The sequence below is a fragment of the Somniosus microcephalus genome, chromosome 8 (genome assembly GCF_052327205.1).
Source record: "Somniosus microcephalus isolate GS21.2 chromosome 8, FLI_Smic_1.0, whole genome shotgun sequence".
Lineage (NCBI taxonomy): Eukaryota > Metazoa > Chordata > Chondrichthyes > Squaliformes > Somniosidae > Somniosus > Somniosus microcephalus.
This window is the reverse complement of record NC_140994.1, coordinates 59,539,787-59,559,225: the sequence shown is the minus strand read 5'-3', so window position 1 is coordinate 59,559,225 and position 19,439 is coordinate 59,539,787. Positions and strand designations below refer to the sequence as shown.

Below are 19,439 nucleotides of genomic sequence, written 5' to 3'. Positions count from 1 at the left end.
CATTTAATAGTTTGTCACTTTTTAAATAATATTCTGATTTTCTATTCTTCCTACCAAAGTGAATAACTGCACATTTCCCCACATTATACTGCATCTGCCAACTTATTGCCCACTCACTTATCCTGTCTATATCCCTTTGCAGGCTCTTTGTGTCCTCCTCACAGCTTACCTTCCCACCTAGCTTTGTATCATCAGCAAAATTTGATACATTACACTTGGTCCCCTCATCTAAGTAATTAATATAGATTGTAAATAGATGAGACCCAAGCACTGATCCCTGCAGCACCCCACTAGTAACAGCCTGCCAACCGGAAAATGACCCATTTATCCCTACTCTCTGTTTTCTGTCCATTAACCAATCCTCTATCCATGCTAATATATTACACTGCAACCCCATGAGCCCTTATCTTACATAGCAACCTTTTATGTGGCACCTTATCAAATGCCTTTTGGAAATCCAAATATACTGGTTCCTATTTATCTACCCTGCTAGTTACATCCTCAAAAAACTTTCATAAAATCATGTTGACTCTGCTTAATCAAATTATGATTTTCTAAGTGCCCTGTTACCACTTCCTTAATAATGGATTTCCCGATGACTGATGTCAGGCTATCTGGCCTGTAGTTCCCTGTTTTCTCTCTCCCTCCTTTCTTGAATGGTGAGGTTACATTTGCTACCTTCCAATTCACTGGGACCATTCTAGAATCTAGGGAAGTTTGGAAGATCACAACCAATGCATCCACTATCTCTGCAGCCACCTCTTTTAGAACCCGAGGATGTAAGCCATCATGTCCAGGGGATTTGTCAGCTTTTAGTCCCATTAGTTTCTCAGGTACTTTTTCCTCTACTGATCTTAATTACTTTACGTTCCTCACCCTTATTAGCCCCTTGGTTCCCCACTATTTTTGGTATGCTTTTTGTGTCTTCTACTCTGAAGACAGATACAAAATATTTGTTTAAAGTCTCTGCCATTTCCTTATTCCCCATTAAAATTTCACTTGTCTCAGCCTCTAAGGGACCAATGCTTACTGTTGCTACTCTCTTCCTGTTTACATACTTGTTGAAGCTCTTACAATCTGTTTTTATATTTTTTGCTAGTTTACTCTCATTCTATTTTCTCCCTGATCAATTTTTTGGTCATCCTTTGCTGATTTTTAAAGCTTTCCCAATCCTCAGGTTTACTACTATTCTTCACATTATAAGCCCCTTCTTTTAATCGAACACTATCCTTAACTTCCTTAGTTAACCACGGATGGATCACTTTTCCCATGGTGTATTTATTTCTCAATGGAATGTAAATTTGTTGAGAATTTTGGAATATTTCTTTAAATGTTTCCAACTGCTTATCTACCGTTATACCTTTTAATCTAATTTCCCAATCTACCTTAGCCAACTTGCCCCTCAAACCTATGTCATTGGCTTAATTTAAGTTTAAGAGTCTAGTTTCAGATTTAAGCATGTCACTCTCAAACTCAACGTGAAATTCTATCATATTATGATCACTCTTTCCCAGTGGATCCTTTACTATGAGATTACTAATTAACCCTGTCTCATTACACAATACAAGATCTAAAATAGCCTGTTCTCTGGTTGATTCCATGATGTATTCTATGAAACTATCTTGAACTCATCCACCTTTGCCAATTTGATTTTACCACTCTATATGAAGATTAAAGTCCCCCACGATTATTGCATTACCTTTGTTACAAGCTCCTATTATTTCTTGATTAATACTCTGTTCAATGGTATAGCTACTTTTAGGGGGCCTATAAACTACTCCCACCAGTGTTTTCTGCCCCTTGTTATTTCTTATCTCAAGCCATACTAATTATACTTCCTGACCTTCCGAGCCAAGATCTTTCTTACTACTGTCCATATGTCATCCTTTATTATCAGGGCTACTGCCCCCCTTTTCCATTCTGCCTGTCTTTTCAAAATGTAAAAGTACCCTGGATAATTTAGTTCCCAACCTTGGTCACCTTGCAACCACATCTCTGTAATGGCTATTAGATCAAACCCGTTTATCTCTATTTGTGCCACTAATTTGTCTATCTTGTTCCGAATGCTTCATGCATTCAGATAAAAAGCCTTTAATTTTAACTTTTTACCATTATTTCCTGCTTTCACCTTATTCACTGATCCACTATTAGTTAAACTCTCTGTCCCTTCCTGTCACAATCTGCTTATCTTTACCCAAATTGCTACACTACTCCATTGCCTAGACTTTTCTCTTTAGATTTCTAAATTTCCCCTCACCTGACCCCTCCCCCTTTTCAGTTTAAAGTCCAATTTACAGCCCTAATTACAGTGTAATCAACATGAAAGGAAGTGTTCATCAACTTTCATGAATGATGTCGAATGTAAATTTTAAAATATCATTTTTTCTTACTGCTTGTCATTCCATTATTGTTGCTGTGCCAGAATCCTAGAATCTCCAATCTAACACCATTGTGGGAAAACCATGACCACAAGGACAGGAGCGGTTCAAAGAGAAGGCTGACCACCACCTTCTCAGGGAGAATTGGGATGGGCAATAAATGCAACCTTGCCAGCGTTGCCCACATCCCAAGAAGATATAAAAGAAAATGTAGAAACACAATACCGCACATGCAATGACACACAATGGAATAACTATTACTCTACTCAACGTCCCTTTGAGAAATTAGATCTTCCTTACTTGTGGTCACATTTCCATTCCACTGTTCACTATAGAATATCCAATATTCACTAGCAATCTAGTTCTTCTACAGCCAAGTTAGCATACCCAGTGCCAAGGCTAAGATTTTATCCATAATTGTGAAAAAAACTTGCGCTGAATTTATGCCATATTTGTTAGTATCATGTTTAATTATTGGGCTGGATATTCCGACCCCCACGGGTGTGTACGCACCTGTAGGGGCCTCACAAGTGCCGGTTTCAGGCATGCGATGTGCATGCGCTAAAACCCAGCACTTCCAATCTGTCAAGAATCCTCTTGACAGATGATCCGCCTGCCCTGGAGAAAGGCCTCCGCGGGCAGGGAGTTCCGCTTTCTGCAGAACCGCCACCCGCTGAAAACCTTTAAAAATCTTACAGCATAAGAGCTTAAAAAAAAAAAAAAATTTCCCCACTCATTTATAATTTAAAAATACTTTTAATAAAGGTAAGTTTATTTTTAGCCCCGTAAAAAACTTTAATTATTTTTTTCAAAGAATTAGATTTTTATTTAAAATATTTAATTAAAAATAATTTTAACTAATTTTAAATACGTGATTTAAAAAAAATATTTAATGTTTAACTTTTTTAAGTGATTCCCCATTCATACTTTTGACAGATCTATGCATAGAGACCTGTCAAAAGTATGAAGGGGGATTCCCTTCTTTGATTGGTTCCCCATGCCCCTTGTGAGCCCAGGAACACTTGTGAACTGCATGTGCCCCTGGGATACCTGGGCCTCTACTCGCGCAGACCAGGAGAGGCCCAGGATCGGAAGTCTCGGGACCTACGGAGCCAGCAGGTAAGTGCGTAGATTTTCCCCGATTGGAGGCATCCGCACACAGGAAGTCTCCGATCGGAAAATCCGGCCCATTATTTGTCTGTAATAAACTGTGTAGGTAATCTTATTTAACAAAAGGCCAATGTAAATATACCACTATTAATTTCTTATCTGCTTTCAACAATAAAATCTAGTAATACAATAAACATGACATCGTGCCTTGAGTTAATGTGTAGAATGAGACGATGCTATTTATTGAAGTATTTTATCTACCGCTCTTCATTTCTTATCCGCTTTCAACAGTATAATCTAGTAATACAATAACCATGACATCATGCCTTGAGTTAATGTGTAGATGAGACAGAGCTATTTATTGGTGAAGTATTTTAATTGTTTATTACATTACAACCTTTTGTAGGAATGTTTTCAAAGAGTACCTTTTACCAAAAGCACAGAACACAATGTTACATAGCCTTCTTGGCTATTGATTCTTGTAAAGCCAATATTGTTTTTCCGTGGTTCATAGCAGTAAAACAAAACTGGTCCAGTTAACCATAAGTGAGAAGAGTACGTGGCCAAAATCAGACTAATTACATAAAGCAAGCAATGTAAAATGGGACTTCAACACTTTAGTATCAGTGAAGCATGCTTTGTTATTTGAAACCTACTGCATAGTTACCATGCAGATTTACAGGAGAAAAATTCAACTCCAATGCAAAGACCGCAAATATGGATATATGGATATTCACTGTACAGTATTCCATTCCTAACCTGATGGGTTCTATTCGCGACATTCATGTATTTAGCCCAGTCTCATTTGTAATCAGACACTTGGTGACATTAAATCATTTTAGAGGGCATTTCTAAATATCAAGAATTTGTCTGCATTCCAGAAAACTGCTCTGGGGCATGTAAGTTTATACGTTACCTTGTTAATGTTTACCCTCAGATTGTACAAGGCGTTTAATAAAAGCCATTAAACTGAACATAGAAGTTTGCTAAAGATTGACATGGTCCTTTTTTTGGCTGTATTTTCTTAGCAGCGACCAAACTGGTAGCAAGTAAAATTTGGATCATGTATTTTTAACTATTAACATTGATCCAGTTGTGGTTTTCTTCAGCATGTTGAGAAGCCACAGACCCCATACAGCCTTACTATCTGGCAACAGTAGGGGGCATTGAGTTTTAAAAAACTGTAAAAACACCATCATTTTAAAAATAAATTTAGAATCAAGAAAAGTCTCATTGAAGGAATAGTTGAAACAAAATAATCTCTTATTTAAACAGATCCCCTACTACAATCATTGCAACATTAGAAAAGCTCTCAGTAGAAGTGTTGTATTATAGCATCAACAACATTTCAATCAAACACTTTTAAACACTTACAAATTCATTGTCAGACCATCGTCCACCCTCAGGTCCTTCAGCACCTTCTAATTAAAAGAACAGGAAAAAGAATGGAGAACTGAGTGGGTTATCATCTAATTTAAGGAGTGTGTATACAAAAATATACATAAATTAATGTTTATGTAACTTAATTTGGAATGACTTGTGAAATAAAACAATCACTGGCAAGATTTAGGAGCTAAGATTTGGATTTTGGAGAAGGTACTTCGAGTGGGGTTACCCTTTCATTTTTTTTGATGATCCACTGAGAAAAGGAAAATCAGTGGTCAGAAAGTTCCATTTTTAACCATCTGAATTACAAATAAAGGCAAAGTGTAGCTGATTGGCCCTTGCGCAGTAATAAGTAATTAAATAAAGTATGATCGGGTTGAACATTCTTGACCTTTCCGGTTCACTTCTGCTTGTATGGGACTTCCCACTGGGCTTGTAAGAGGTGAAGCTTCCACATTGCGCATTATAAGCTAGAGATGCAGGAGGGGGCAGAGCCAGCTGTGGGGACTTCAAACAGGAGTTTTCACTTGCTTGGTCCTCAGAGGGAGGGACCCAGAATACAATCGGCAGTAGTGTGCATCATGAGACCAGGTGCAGTGGCCAGTCAATAGGTAGAAATGGGCACCACTTGGAGATCCAGGCCAGGATCATAGCATGGACCTCTGAAGTATGAAGGCTTGAATCAATATTTATTTTATTGATTACAAAGGGGGTCCTAGAGGAACTGTAAAGTTTTTTCAGGGCGGGCCTAGTACCCTCCCTGTAATAACTGCCGGGATCATGGGCATATGCAATTTCTGTGCCAATTTCTTTAGGCTTAGAGAGTGTGTTGTAATATTATTACATGGCCTGGTTTTTGATCAACACATCAATCTTTTCATTCTTATGGATGACTTCTATTCCAAAATAACATGTGGTATACCAAGATAACTTTATGCTGAATATAGCAAGGAGGTTTCTTTAATCATATTTTATAATACTCCACAGTAAAAACTTGCACACATGTTTTACAGCTGTTTACCAAATTTTAATATATTTGGAAATCTGCAGTTTCATTTGCAGTCAAACAGCTAAACTGCATTTAGTTTGAATTGAAAAACTTTAACATTGAATTCTGCTCACAATAAACTCACCAGGAAGTAGAATCCATTGCAAATCAGCCAACATTCTTCCAAAAGCAAGTGAAGATGTTTTGCACTTTTAGGTTGGATGATCACTCTTTGGGGGAGAAATTGGTTATCTTTGCGCCTCCTGTTAGCGCCACCGGGGGGGCGATAATGGGGCGCTAACCACTTACCACCCGGGTGCGGTGACAATATCGCCTCCCGCTAAACTCAGCGGGAAGTTTGCAGCGGCAGTATGGCGTTGCGCTCCGATCTCCTTCGCTCAGAGATCGTGACATCATCGCCGTGTGCATCGCCCCGGTCACGAACTTCGGTTTTGCCCCCTTGTAGCATCGCCGGGTGACAGCACCGGCAGCTGCAGGAGGCATTGATCGGGAGGCCGGGCGCTTCGGGGGTGAAAGTTAAAGGGGAGGTTGCTGAGGTAAGTGCCTAAACTTTTTAAATTATGTGGGTCAATTTTTTTTCCTTCTTCTGGGCCTCAATCGATCAGCCTGGCCCTCTGCTGAAGTGCATGGGGCTGATCAAGCCGATTCGCGGCCTCCGTCGGGGACCAGCTGACTGGTCCCGATGCAGAGCCTGCAACGATGGCCCTTCCCTTTAAGGGAGGGAAGGAGCCTTGGATAGCGGAAGCGCTGCCTGGCGCCTTGTGCAGCCCTGCATACCTACCGCCCCACCTGCGTCCTTTAGCGCTCCAGGAAGGCAGTGGAGCACTTGATTTAGCACTCCACTTCCTTCCTGAAGCACTAACCCCAATTTCCTGAAAGCTGGAAATCATTAGCACCTGGCGCTAAGTTTCCCAGCTTTCAAAGCTTACCGCCCCCAAACGGGGCGATACTGAATTTCTGAATGATGTTGTGCATTTGTGTATTCATCTGGACCTGCCAAGTGTCACTCACTTGCAATGAAACTGACTTATATTTTAATGAGTTTCAATCAGTCTAATCTTTAAAAAAATCATAAATCTCATTCCTAACATTCCCTGATCTTGAGAGTTGTGATACATATCCAGGCAGGTATTCTTACCATGCCTACAGACATTGGTCTTGAAGGTTTCTGGAATTTACCCGGACAAAGCTAAAGTAGTTAACTGTCTACCGTTCTCTGTTAACTAGATACTTTGTATGTTCCCGCTCATCCAGCCATATATGAAAACATATCCTCTATCTGTTTTAATTTATAGCAATGTGCTTCATACACAACTTTACCTGTGTAATCTCTCTGAGGAACGGTGGGTGGCGCATGTTTTGTGAATCTGCAAATATTAAAAGAAAAATGGATACAGGTGTGATCAAGACAAAATGCTAACATCTGGAACTTCAAATTGTTAGTGGTTTCAGTACAACATGCACAGGGGTTCATCCAGAGCTAAGAGTTACTCCATGTTAGTGCATGCATGCTAGAAGCATTATGGTATTTGGTTCACTTTCAAAGTTCATGTCAGTGAAATTAGTTCTTTGAAAAGCTGGTAAGTAAATAAAAAGAACCACTTTTATTAGAGTAACATATTATAGAGTTATATACACATCCTTACAAATCTCTGGTGTGCCTTCAAGAAAATTTGGGGTAGATTTTAACTCCAGACATGGAACAGGTGGGCAGTGGGCAAGAGAGGCCGCCTCTTCCTGCCGAACGGAGGCCTGGTCCATATTGAGGGCCGGGCCCCATTACCATGGCACTGGCGAGATGCACACCCTGAAAGGGCATCCCGCTGCAGCTCGCCAACTCCCAACCAGCACAATATTGGATGGCCCAGAGGCTACCCCGGCTGGCAGATAGAAAGAAGGCACATAGGGAGAAAAGTAGGTCCAGGAAGATGATGGGGGGGAAGGGGGGGGGGAGGTTAATGGGGAGCAAGAAGCCCAGGTTGCCAGCAGCCCACATTAGTCTTGTGGAACCTGGAAGACAACACCTGCTCCGCCTAACCACACAAAAATAATTCTGTCCGTACATTTTTAGGGGCCTCTTCCACTTCATCATCCGGTTCAACTGAGTACAGCAGGCAATGCACATTTTCTGTCCAGCTGTCCCTCTAAATTGCATCAGGGTCCTTTTTACGTTATAGGATCCTGATTTTCAAACAGTAATGTGGCTCTAGCAGGCAGACATATGGGCCACCCAGTGGAAGGTCCCAGTAAATATGGCAGCGGATGTCCTAAAGCGCTTCACAGCCAATAAAATAGATTTGAAGTGTAGTCACTGTTATAATGTAGGAAAACGTGGCAGCCAATTTGCACACAACAAAGTCCCACAAACAGCAAAGAGATAAATGACCAATTAAACTGTTTCAGTGGGTTGGTTGAGGAATAAATATTGGCCAGGACACTGGGAGAACTCCCCAGCTCTTCTTCGAATGGTACAGTGGGATGTTTTACGTCCACCTGAGAGGGCAGATGGGACCTCGTTTTAACGTGTCATCCAAAAGACATCACCTCGGACAGTGTAGCACTCCCTCAGTATTGAAATACTGCACTAAAGTGTCAGCCAAGATTATGTGCTGAAGTCTCTGGAGTGGGGCTTGAACCCACAACCTTCGGTCTCAGAGGCAGAGTGCTCCCACTGAGCCAAGGCTAACCTAATTTTAGAATGTTACCAAGAAGATGAATTTGTATAATGTGACCTATACTAGTACAGTACCTAGTAAATAATGTTAATTTATTTTGTAAACTTGCTATCTTTAGTAATGCTGCAAACTATTTGGCTGACATGTCTTATTGTAAGAGTATCTTGAACAAATCTAAATAGATAAAACTTTTAGAATTGTGCTACAGCTTTAAGAACTATTCCTCAGCAAATAATATAGCATTGTCCATTAAAGGAACTAGCCAGGAAAACTGGCTATCACAAGCCCGAAACCAAGTGAATGGTTGTTGCTAACCAAAATGTTCTTGTTCTACTAACATATTATAATAATCTAGAATTAAATTCTCGTGTTTCGTTTTAGCAGAGGTCTCAGTGCATTAAACCAGAACAGAATACCGCCATGGCTTGTTCTTGTGTCTATAACAGTACACCCACCCACTATTGGCAATAAAATATATAAAGTGGTCAATTTTTGGTAAATATTTAGCTGCTGTATTAACTCTGAATATAACAGCATTGTTAGGCTCTCCAGGGTTAGTTTTTTCTGATTGTACAAAGGAATGATCACTCAACTTTAAGAGCCAAAAACACCTAGAAATTTGCAATCATTATCATGAGTGATCTCATGAACTGCAGCAAAAGATTTTGGTCTCAACCTTTGGGAAAATAGGGAGAACGAGTGTTCTTTTCACTTAATATGTATTACGACAGTCTCATAGAACCAGCATTTTATCGAACTCCAAAGAGCCTGTCCGAAAGTACCACATTTCCTTGAATAGCTTGCCTTGCTATTAACCTGGCTTGCTCAGGCTAAATGTAAAGCAGCTCATATCATAACCTTTTCTCTTTACATACACTGACTAACCTCTGTGTAGTTCCAACATTTTCTGTTTTTAAGATTTCCAGCACAGTTTTTTTTATTTTAATTTTACCTCATCTTAAAATAGCACTGCCACCAACCTCCATTCTTAAAAGCAGGGCTTGCAAATAACTAGTCATACATTACATTTTCTTTTAAGGTTGTTGCCGTACAACAATAGAGCTCTGAAGAGAATTCAAATCTGAACACCAACTAATATATGGAATGACCAGTTTTGGTTTCATCCCTGGATGGACAACTACGCACCAGCAAAGCACTCTACCTCAGAGAGGAAAGAATAGTTAAAAGGGTCATTTCCCATCTTGCAAAAGTGCACCTGCAGTTCACCAATGAGGAAGTGGCAATGATACCACAATGTATATATTTGTGCTTCAGAGAGTACCATCCTCCTAGCTGTAGGACAAAGTATGACAGAAGGAACTAGTGCTGGGGAACCAAAAACAAATAAAATATATATACAACTCTTATTTCTAAAATGTACAACCTACTTAACTATAAAACTCAATCTCTTACTTATGTTTGACCCTAAAATATCAAATTTTGACCCTAAAATATCAAATTATGTATAGTTTTGATCCTTCTTATTAGCAATAGTCTATTTTAATAAAAACGCAATGAAAACCTATACTCAAGGAAATATGATACTTTGCTATATTTAGATGGAGTGCTGTATAAATCTTTTGCTTTGTTCCCAAATTTACAAATTGACACTATTTTGAACATATTGGTATGAGAAATTATAGGCCCCAAGATACTTAACTGTTGTGATTATTCCATATTCTACAATATGCATTAGTACCAATAACGTTAAAGACAAACAAGCAGATTAAATGTTGTCTGTTATATACACAGCTATAAAAAACGTCCTGGATACTGTAACACACAAGCTCAATAGCACACTGAAGAGAGAAAACAGGCTTTCTTTGTTCACTCATACCGATCCCATGTATTTTTCCCAGTTTTGCGCATCAGGGCCACTTGTTCATTTTGGAACCTATGAGTTAGAGAGGAAAGGCTCACAGCTTAGCAAATGAGCGTTTTATTAGCATAACCCCAAAACACAACTTAAATAGGAATACATGTTCCACGTAATAATCAGGATGTGGTTTTGTCAGATTTAGGGAAGATTAACTAACCATTAAGAAAATCGTCTGCTCTCACCGAATCACCCATTAGAAGCATTCTTAATATTCAGTTAACTTTCCCCAAACCTTCAGCAAGAAATGGAAATAAGCTGCATATAATCATTAAAAAAAAAGAATCATAATGCAATTCTCAAATTAGCCGGATTGGAACAAACAAAACTCATTTGGGTGAAATTTGCATGAGGTGCATACTATATAAAAGGAATTAAAGGATTAAGACCCGAGAGGTCAAACGTAACATTTTCATCTTTCAAAATGATGTCCTCAATCACCAGGGCTAGATTTCACAACAAGAACAAGCAATTGAGGCTAGAGAAAAATAATGATAAACAGATTATATTATCATTGGTTTAGTTATATAGAAATAAAAATCCTTTGCTATTTGTAAATCCGATGACACTGATAATCAGTTACGGTAGTTGAGCTTTGTATGTCCATGATAATTTTTTTTTTAGTATTTCCATCAAACCTCCCCACACCAGAAAAGGTAGATTCCACCAGATTCATAATTCCCATATATCTGCACAACTCACAGTTCCTAGGGAGAAGAACACAATTACATAATTCGGCAGGTGTCAAATTCTCCACATTTATAAAGTCATCTGCATTATTTAGAAGCATTCCCCAGTGGCTTGGTGAGTTTATCCAGTGAGTAGCTGACCCATAATGATCAAGAAGGTCCCAGGTTCAATATCCAATTTGTGCTGTATTGGCGTCAGTGCTCCTGGAGTAGGGAAGAACAAAAAATACAGCCAAGTTTTCCTCTCCCGATTGTTATCCTTCTGGAAGTGCAGATGTGCGGATGTTGGGCGACGATAGGATTTGACCTGGCCATGATGCCCCCCATGACTGAACAGCATGGAAACACTCACCATCAAGGCTCACACACGAACAACAGCTGCTTGGGTGAGGTACCCACATGTATAATTCCTAGGCACAAAACAATAGAAAAAAGGGCAGAGATCTGTTGTGCCAAGTAAGTCTCCGCCCCTGTTGCACACTTCTGGGGGTTTCCCAGCCATGAGTGGAGTGCTTCCAACTGAAACATTCAACTACAATACTGGTGAGGTGGGAGTGATGTCAAAACACTCTCTCATTTTCCTGGGTCTCTGCCTGCAAGAGGCCCAAATGTTATACAGCTTGGTGAAAGTGGGTCTTAGAAACTGTGTCCAGCACCTCAGAATGGAGAATCTGTGAAGAGGCTGCAAGTATCTTCCTCCCACCTATAAACATCTAGGTATGTCATATCAGAGCCAGCAATGAGGATCAGACAGGCTGGACACACCATCTGGCTGCTGTTTTTGGTTAACAGCCAGAAGGTCTCAAAGCCAGTGGCCATTACTGCTGCTGCGGCCTTCTCAGCACTGCAGCAGCCGTCCCATGTCCTGCCCTAATCCTGGGCACAAGCCAATTTCAAGGGATGTTCCTGCACGAGGAACACATGCAGGGCACGATAACGACTGGAATCCAGAAAGACGGTTGGGTTTGGGTTCAAACAGGGCAGCCTATTTCGGGTGCACTCTGGATCACTTGGATTTAAATCAGAGGAGGGGAAGGAAATTGACTCCATAATATCAGAAACAGTGATCTTCAAAAAGAATTGCATCTGTTCAACAAGCTGTAACCATAATAAAACAAAATAGCAATTATACAACACAGCAACAATCATACAAACATGGTAGGAATTATAACACAGCCCTTTGAGAATGTAAGAGCTTCTTAGCTATTGCAAAGAAATGCATTTTTCAACATGTTTTTCCCTGAAACTACATACAGTACTACAAAATACATGAATGCAGCAGGTATACAGTAAACACGTGATACATGCTCTGACCTACACTAAACAGTTTCACTTTCAAAAATTGACTATATAAAAAAATACTACATTCCTAATGGATAATGCAATGTATATACAAGCACAACTTGCATTTCTATGCGTCTTTAACGTAGCCTATCTTCTATGTTTCTATGTTTCTATGTAAAACATCCTAAGGCCCTTCACAGGAGAATGATTAGACAAAAAATAAACACTGAGCCAAAGAAGGAGATATTAGGACAGGTGACCAAAACGTGGTCAAAGAAGTAGGTTTTAAGGAGCATCTTAAAGGAGGAGAGAGAAATAGAGGGGCGAAGAGCTTTAGGGAGGGAATTCTTTAGCTTAGGTCCTAGACAGCTGGAGGCACGGCCGCCAATGGTGGGGTGAAGGAAGTCAGGGATACACAAGAGGCCAGAGTTGGAGGGATGCACAGTACAGTAAAACAGTAATAAATAAACTGACAGCAAATATTTAGCATATGAAATAATTTGCAATTTTACTTTATAAATCTGCTTTCTTCATCACAAAGGTCATAACTCCATTAAATGGCATTGTTTTAGAACTGTTATTGTATTGAACAGGGATTCATTTAGTTGAAAGGTAAAAGGGCTGTGCCGCTTGTGAGGGGCAGCTGACTGTTACATGATTGAATGCAGTCCAAGTGATTGGGGAGTATGTTCTGACATTTACAGAGAGACCAAACTGAAATAAGGAAGGTTGTTCAGCAAGCTTTCTTTTAACAAAAAGAAACATTCTGAAGTTACAGTTACTTCATGATCTGAACAACGAACTAGAGCAGAAATCTGATCTGCAGATAAGTTTATGAGTGCTATGATTACCTAGGATTAAATATAAACTTACTTTTTAAACTTGCCGATTATCCCACCATCGTTCTTTTTGATGTCATGAACTATCTTTTGAATTTGCCTGTGAAAAATAAATAAAAGAAATAACCCATTAGAATAGCACCATGTAATCACAGAATCGTACAGCACAGAAGGAGGCCATATAACATATTAGCGCTGTAATATTTATACAGAGGCAGTTCAGTGAAAGGGGAAAAATGCTCTCTAAAGCACAGCCGCTGATGATACTGATCAGTGCAGCACTCAGCCATACTGCCCAACAGGGCACAGGATTAATTAGTTAATCTAAGTTATCTGACCTCAGCTAGGGAAGGAGCTGGAATACTACAATTGGAATCAGCATGCCTAATGGAGGGTGGGGAAATAAAAATGAGCCATGGTTCCTGCTCCTCATCACGACCAAGTGGTATCTTTTGGAAACCGTAGATGTTGGGACAGAATAGATTTGGATTCTGTTGTCATGTCCTCCATGGTTCAGTAGCCTTCTGACCATGACTAAAGAATGGGTACTTGGGTGGAGTGCCAAAGGCTGCTACTGCTTGTGGAACTGTAACCCAGACAGAGTCAATGCCATCAGAAAGAAGAAAGGAGGGAAGAAATATAAGAAATGCAGTGAATCAGTTAAAATTTGAAAAGGCATTTTCTAAAAAAAAAAACAGGTTGCAAACTTTAATACTAAATTATTACTTCCAAATACCTGAAATGTTATGGAAGAACCAAGTGGAAAAAAAAGTCCTCATCAAGCTGACAATTTATCTACAAAGATAGGGGCCTTTGTTACAGAACCAACCCAGAACCCAATCCCGATGTAAAAGCAGTATTTTTCCATAACATTGGTTCAGGCCATTTAGTTTCCTCCTTCGAGAAGAGCCCCCAGTATCTTCCCAATTCAGAATGATTTCAATGCGCTGGCCTCAATCTGGCAATCAATTCCAGCTGTTGTTGACCCTCAATGTAAAGAAATGTTTCCTGATGTATTTCCTAGATTTGCCCTTCACAACTCTGAACCTGTGCACCCTTGTTCTGCTGCTCCACACATGCCGACCATCATCTTTTTAAGCTGACCTCAATGCTTTTACCCACAAGTAAGCTTGTCAACATTTTCAAAGAAAAAACACAATTTTGACAGTGGAATTGGAGGCTGTCAGTGTCAGCCAGTCAGGTTGGTTGGATGATCGATCATCCATCCATCTATTAATCATTCAAAATCAATCAGTCAATCAGTCAGTCAGTCAGTCAGTCAGTCAATCAATCAGTCAATCAATCAATCAATATAACTTTCTCCAATTGTTAGTTGTGCACAAACTTGAGGAAGAAATGGTTTCAGACTAGAGTGCATTGTAGAGTAACATGGGTAATAATATTCTGAATTAATTTGATAAATTTCTTTTGTTCCTTGTGATTTGGGTTTTATTAGTTGTTCTTTAAAAAGAGGTCATATTTGTTAATTATTTAATTTCCTAATTGGCAATTAAGAGTAGAAATTTTTCAGTGAGTGTGAGGTGATACATTTTGGTAAAAACAACAGCAGTAATTGTACTCTGAATGGAAGTAGGCTGGGTGCTGTGGAAGAGCAGAGGGATTTGGGGAAGTAGGCTGGGTGCTGTGGAAGAGCAGTGGGATTTGGGGAAGTAGGCTGGGTGCTGTGGAAGAGCAGAGGGATTTGGGGAAGTAGGCTGGGTGCTGTGGAAGAGCAGAGGGATTTGGGGAAGTAGGCTGGGTGCTGTGGAAGAGCAGAGGGATTTGGGGAAGTAGGCTGGGTGCTGTGGAAGAGCAGAGGGATTTGGGGAAGTAGGCTGGGTGCTGTGGAAGAGCAGAGGGATTTGGGGAAGTAGGCTGGGTGCTGTGGAAGAGCAGAGGGATTTGGGGAAGTAGGCTGAGTGCTGTGGAAGAGCAGAGGGATTTGGGGAAGTAGGCTGGGTGCTGTGGAAGAGCAGTGGGATTTGGGGAAGTAGGCTGGGTGCTGTGGAAGAGCAGAGGGATTTGGGGAAGTAGGCTGAGTGCTGTGGAAGAGCAGAGGGATTTGGGGAAGTAGGCTGGGTGCTGTGGAAGAGCAGAGGGATTTGGGGAAGTAGGCTGGGTGCTGTGGAAGAGCAGAGGGATTTGGGGAAGTAGGCTGAGTGCTGTGGAAGAGCAGAGGGATTTGGGGAAGTAGGCTGGGTGCTGTGGAAGAGCAGAGGGATTTGGGGAAGTAGGCTGGGTGCTGTGGAAGAGCAGAGGGATTTGGGGAAGTAGGCTGGGTGCTGTGGAAGAGCAGAAGGATTTGGGGAAGTAGGCTGGGTGCTGTGGAAGAGCAGAGGGATTTGGGGAAGTAGGCTGGGTGCTGTGGAAGAGCAGTGGGATTTGGGGAAGTAGGCTGGGTGCTGTGGAAGAGCAGAGGGATTTGGGGAAGTAGGCTGAGTGCTGTGGAAGAGCAGAGGGATTTGGGGAAGTAGGCTGGGTGCTGTGGAAGAGCAGAGGGATTTGGGGAAGTAGGCTGAGTGCTGTGGAAGAGCAGAGGGATTTGGGGAAGTAGGCTGGGTGCTGTGGAAGAGCAGTGGGATTTGGGGAAGTAGGCTGGGTGCTGTGGAAGAGCAGTGGGATTTGGGGAAGTAGGCTGGGTGCTGTAGAAGAGCAGAGGGATTTGGGGAACAGGTTCACAGGGCATTGAAGGCAGCACCTCAGGTTGATCAGGCTGCAAAAAAAGCTAATAGAATTCTAGATATTATCTTAAGTGGTATACAATATAAATGCCATGATATAATCATGAGTCTATATAAAACCTTCAGACCTCAGTCAGAGTACTATGTACAGTATTGAGCTCCATGCTATAGGTAGGATATTGAGGCTTTAGAGGAGGTGCAGCCCAGATTCACTGGGATACTGCCTGGTATGAGGAAATACAAATACAAATAGAAAGACTGGAAAAATTGGGACTTTTTTCATTAGAGCAAAGTAGATTAGGGGGTGAAATGATAGAAGTGTTTACAATTATGAAAGGATGGGAAGGGGTAGATAGGAACAGAACAGGTTAAGAACAAGAGGCCATAGATACAACGAGATTACAGTTATATAGCACCTTTAACATAGTAAAACGTCCCAAGGCGCTTCACAGGAGCGTTACCAAACAAAACTTAGTTTCAGGGAGGGAATTCCAGAGCTTAGGGCTTAGGCAGCTGAAGGCACGGCTGCCAATGTTGGAGTGATTAAAATAGGGGATGCGTAAGATGCCAGAATTGGAGGACAAGTGATGTGCCTCAATGAATCCGAGACTCGACGTTAACGGAGCAAAGCAAGGCTTTTATTAACTAAGAAAGTAATACACAGTGGAGAAGTGTCTCCCATCCAAAGATCTGCTGCACTGTCTGTGAGACAGTGCAGCCTGCTTAAGTAGTGGCCAGGTATGGGCGGAGCCCTACACACAATACAGTACCGGAGGGGAAATGAAACTGAAACTAAACTAAACACAGAGAATACAGTGCCTGAGAACACAGAGAATACAGTGCCTGATGAACGGCATATTTCATCACATTCACCCCTTCTATAGATTTAGTCTGTTCGGGGGTTTGCTAGTCCTCTGTGACCGACGTGGTGCCGCGGGTGTCGGCTGGGTGTCCCCGGTGGCCTCCTGGGTCTCTGCCGGGGGTGCCGCCAGGGTTGTTGAAGGGGTAGTTGGTGGGGGCACCGTTGGTCGATGTTCTTCCGGGGGTGATGAAAGAGTAGTGGGTGGGTAAGAGTTGCTGTGATCGCTGTTGCTGTTGTTGTCGTGGTTGTTGTCGTTACCGGCTGGGGCGACGTCTTTTATGGACACGGTGTCCTCCCTTCCGTCGGCGTGCCGGACATACGCGTATTGGGGGTTGGCATGGAGTAGGTGCACTGACTCCACGAGAGGGTCCGTCTTGTGGCCCCTCACATGCCTTCGTACAAATACCGGACCTGGGGTGGAGAGCCATGACGGCATGGATACGCCTGAGGTGGATTTCCGGGGAAAGACAAACATTTGTTCATGAGGCGTGGCATTAGTGGCAGTACACAATAGCGACTGTATCGAATGGAGCACATCTGGGAGGACTTCCTGCCAGCGGGAAATAGGGAGGCCCTTGGTCCTTAGAGCTAGAGTGACTGCTTTCCATACTGTCCCGTTCTCTCGCTCCACCTGGCCATTACCCTGGGGGTTGTAGCTGGTGGTACGGCTCGTGGCGATCCCCCTGGACAGCATGTACTGGCGTAGCTCTTCACTCATGAAGGACGCCCCCCTATCCGTGTGGATGTAGCTTGGCACACCGAACAGGCAGAACAGGCTGTTGAGGCATTTAATGACCGTGGCGCTGGTCATGTCTGGGCAGGGGAAGGCGAATGGGAAACGGGAGTATTCGTCCACAATGTTCAGGAAGTAAACATTGCGGTCGACTGACGGGAGGGGGCCCTTGAAATCTAAGCTGAGCCGCTCAAAGGGCCGTGTAGCTTTGATTAAGTGGGCTCTATCTGGGCGGTAGAACCGAGGCTTGCACTCAGCGCAAGTGTGGCAGTTCCTGGTCAGAGACCGAACTTCCTCAATCGAGTAGGGTAAGTTGCGAGACTTTATGAAGTGGAACAGCCGCGTGACCCCTGGGTGGCAGAGGTCGTTGTGGAGGGTCTGTAGCCGATCCCCGGTGGCGCTGGCACACATCCCTCGTGAGAGGGCGTCGGGGGATTCGTTAAGGGCCCCTGGCCGGTAAATGATGTCGTACTCGAAGGTGGAGAGCTCGATCCGCCACCTGAGAATCTTATCATTTTTAATCTTCCCCTTCTGTTTATTATTAAACATAAACGCTACCGACCGCTGGTCGGTAAGTAGGGTGAAGCGTTTGCCGGCTAGGTAGTGGCGCCAGTGGCGCACTGCCTCCACGATGGCTTGGGCCTCCTTTTCCATGGAGGAGTGTCTGATCTCGGGCCCTTGGAGGGTCCTCGAGAAGAAAGCTACGGGCCACCCCGCCTGGTTGAGGGTGGCCGCCAAGGCAAAGTCAGACGCATCACTTTCCACTTGAAATGGAGTGTTCTCATCCACTGCCTGTAGCGTGGCCCGCTCAATATCCTGCTTAATGCTTTTGAAGGCGGCGTGGGCCTCAGCAGAGAGCGGAAAAGAGGATGCTTTCAAGAGGGGGCGGGCTTTGTCGGAGTAGTTGGGGACCCATTGGGAATAATAAGAAAATAACCCCAGGCACCTTTTCAGGGCTTTGGGAGTGTTGGGCAGGGGCAGCTCCCGTAGGGGGCGCAATCGGTTGGGGTCTGGTCCGATTTCCCCATTCTCCACCACGCTGCCTAGTATGCAGAGGCGCGTGGTGTTGAAAACGCACTTATCCTCGTTGTAAGTGAGGTTGAGTTTTTGTGCGGTTTTCAGGAACCTCTCGAGGTTCGAGTCGTGATCCTGCTGGTTGTGACCACAGATGGTGACGTTGTCGAGGTAGGGGAAGGTTGCCTGCAAGTGGTGGTCATCGACCATGCGGTCCATCTCCCTCTGGAAGACCGAGACCCCATTCGTCACCCCAAAGGGGACTCTGAGGAATTGGTAGAGGCGTCCGTTCGCCTCGAAGGCGGTGTACGGGCGGTCCTCTGGTCTGATAGGGAGCTGGTGGTACGCTGACTTGAGGTCGATGGTGGAGAACACCCGGTATTGGGCGATTTGGTTCACCATCTCGGATATGCGGGGTAGCGGGTAGGCGTCTAGCTGGGTGTATAGATTAACCGTCTGGCTATAATCTATCACCATCCGCTTCTTCTCGCTACCCCTCACCACCACCACTTGGGCGCACCACGGGCTGTTGCTGCGTTCGATAATGCGCTCCTTCAGGAGCCTGTCTACCTCGGTCGCGATAAACTGCCTGTCCTCCCAGCTGTACCTCCTGCTTTTGGTCGCTATTGGCCGGCAGTTGGGAGTAAGGTTCGCGAATAGCGAAGGCGGCTTTCCCTTCAGGGTAGCCAGACCGCACACTGTGAGGGGCGGCTGGGACCCACCGTAATTGAGCGTGATGCTTTGGTGGTGGCACTGGAAATCCAGGCCCAAGATCACGCTCGCACATAGATTCTTCATGATTAACAATTTAAAATTATCGTATACAGTTCCGTTAACGGACAATTGTACCGCGCAGTAACCCATAACGGTCGATGTCTGGGTTTTATCAGCCATAGAGATGGT

The 19,439-nt window shown here is 42.9% G+C and overlaps 1 protein-coding gene across 7 annotated transcripts in view; it reads right to left on the bottom strand.

The window, feature by feature from the left end:
• blnk (B cell linker) overlaps positions 1–19,439 on the bottom strand; it is a 260,778-nt gene that overhangs the window by 84,932 nt on the left and 156,407 nt on the right. For 4 of the 7 annotated variants that reach the window (XM_085994752.1, XM_085994750.1, XM_085994754.1 and 1 more), the window contains 4 exons: positions 13,281–13,346; positions 10,396–10,452; positions 7,204–7,250; positions 4,863–4,909 (listed from right to left, as the gene is read on the bottom strand). In XM_085994752.1, coding sequence (XP_085850878.1) covers positions 4,863–4,909; positions 7,204–7,250; positions 10,396–10,452; positions 13,281–13,346 — 217 coding nt within the window. The remainder of the gene's footprint in view (positions 1–4,862; positions 4,910–7,203; positions 7,251–10,395; positions 10,453–13,280; positions 13,347–19,439) is intronic. The other 3 variants (XM_085994751.1, XM_085994756.1, XM_085994755.1) reach the window with 1 other exon arrangement.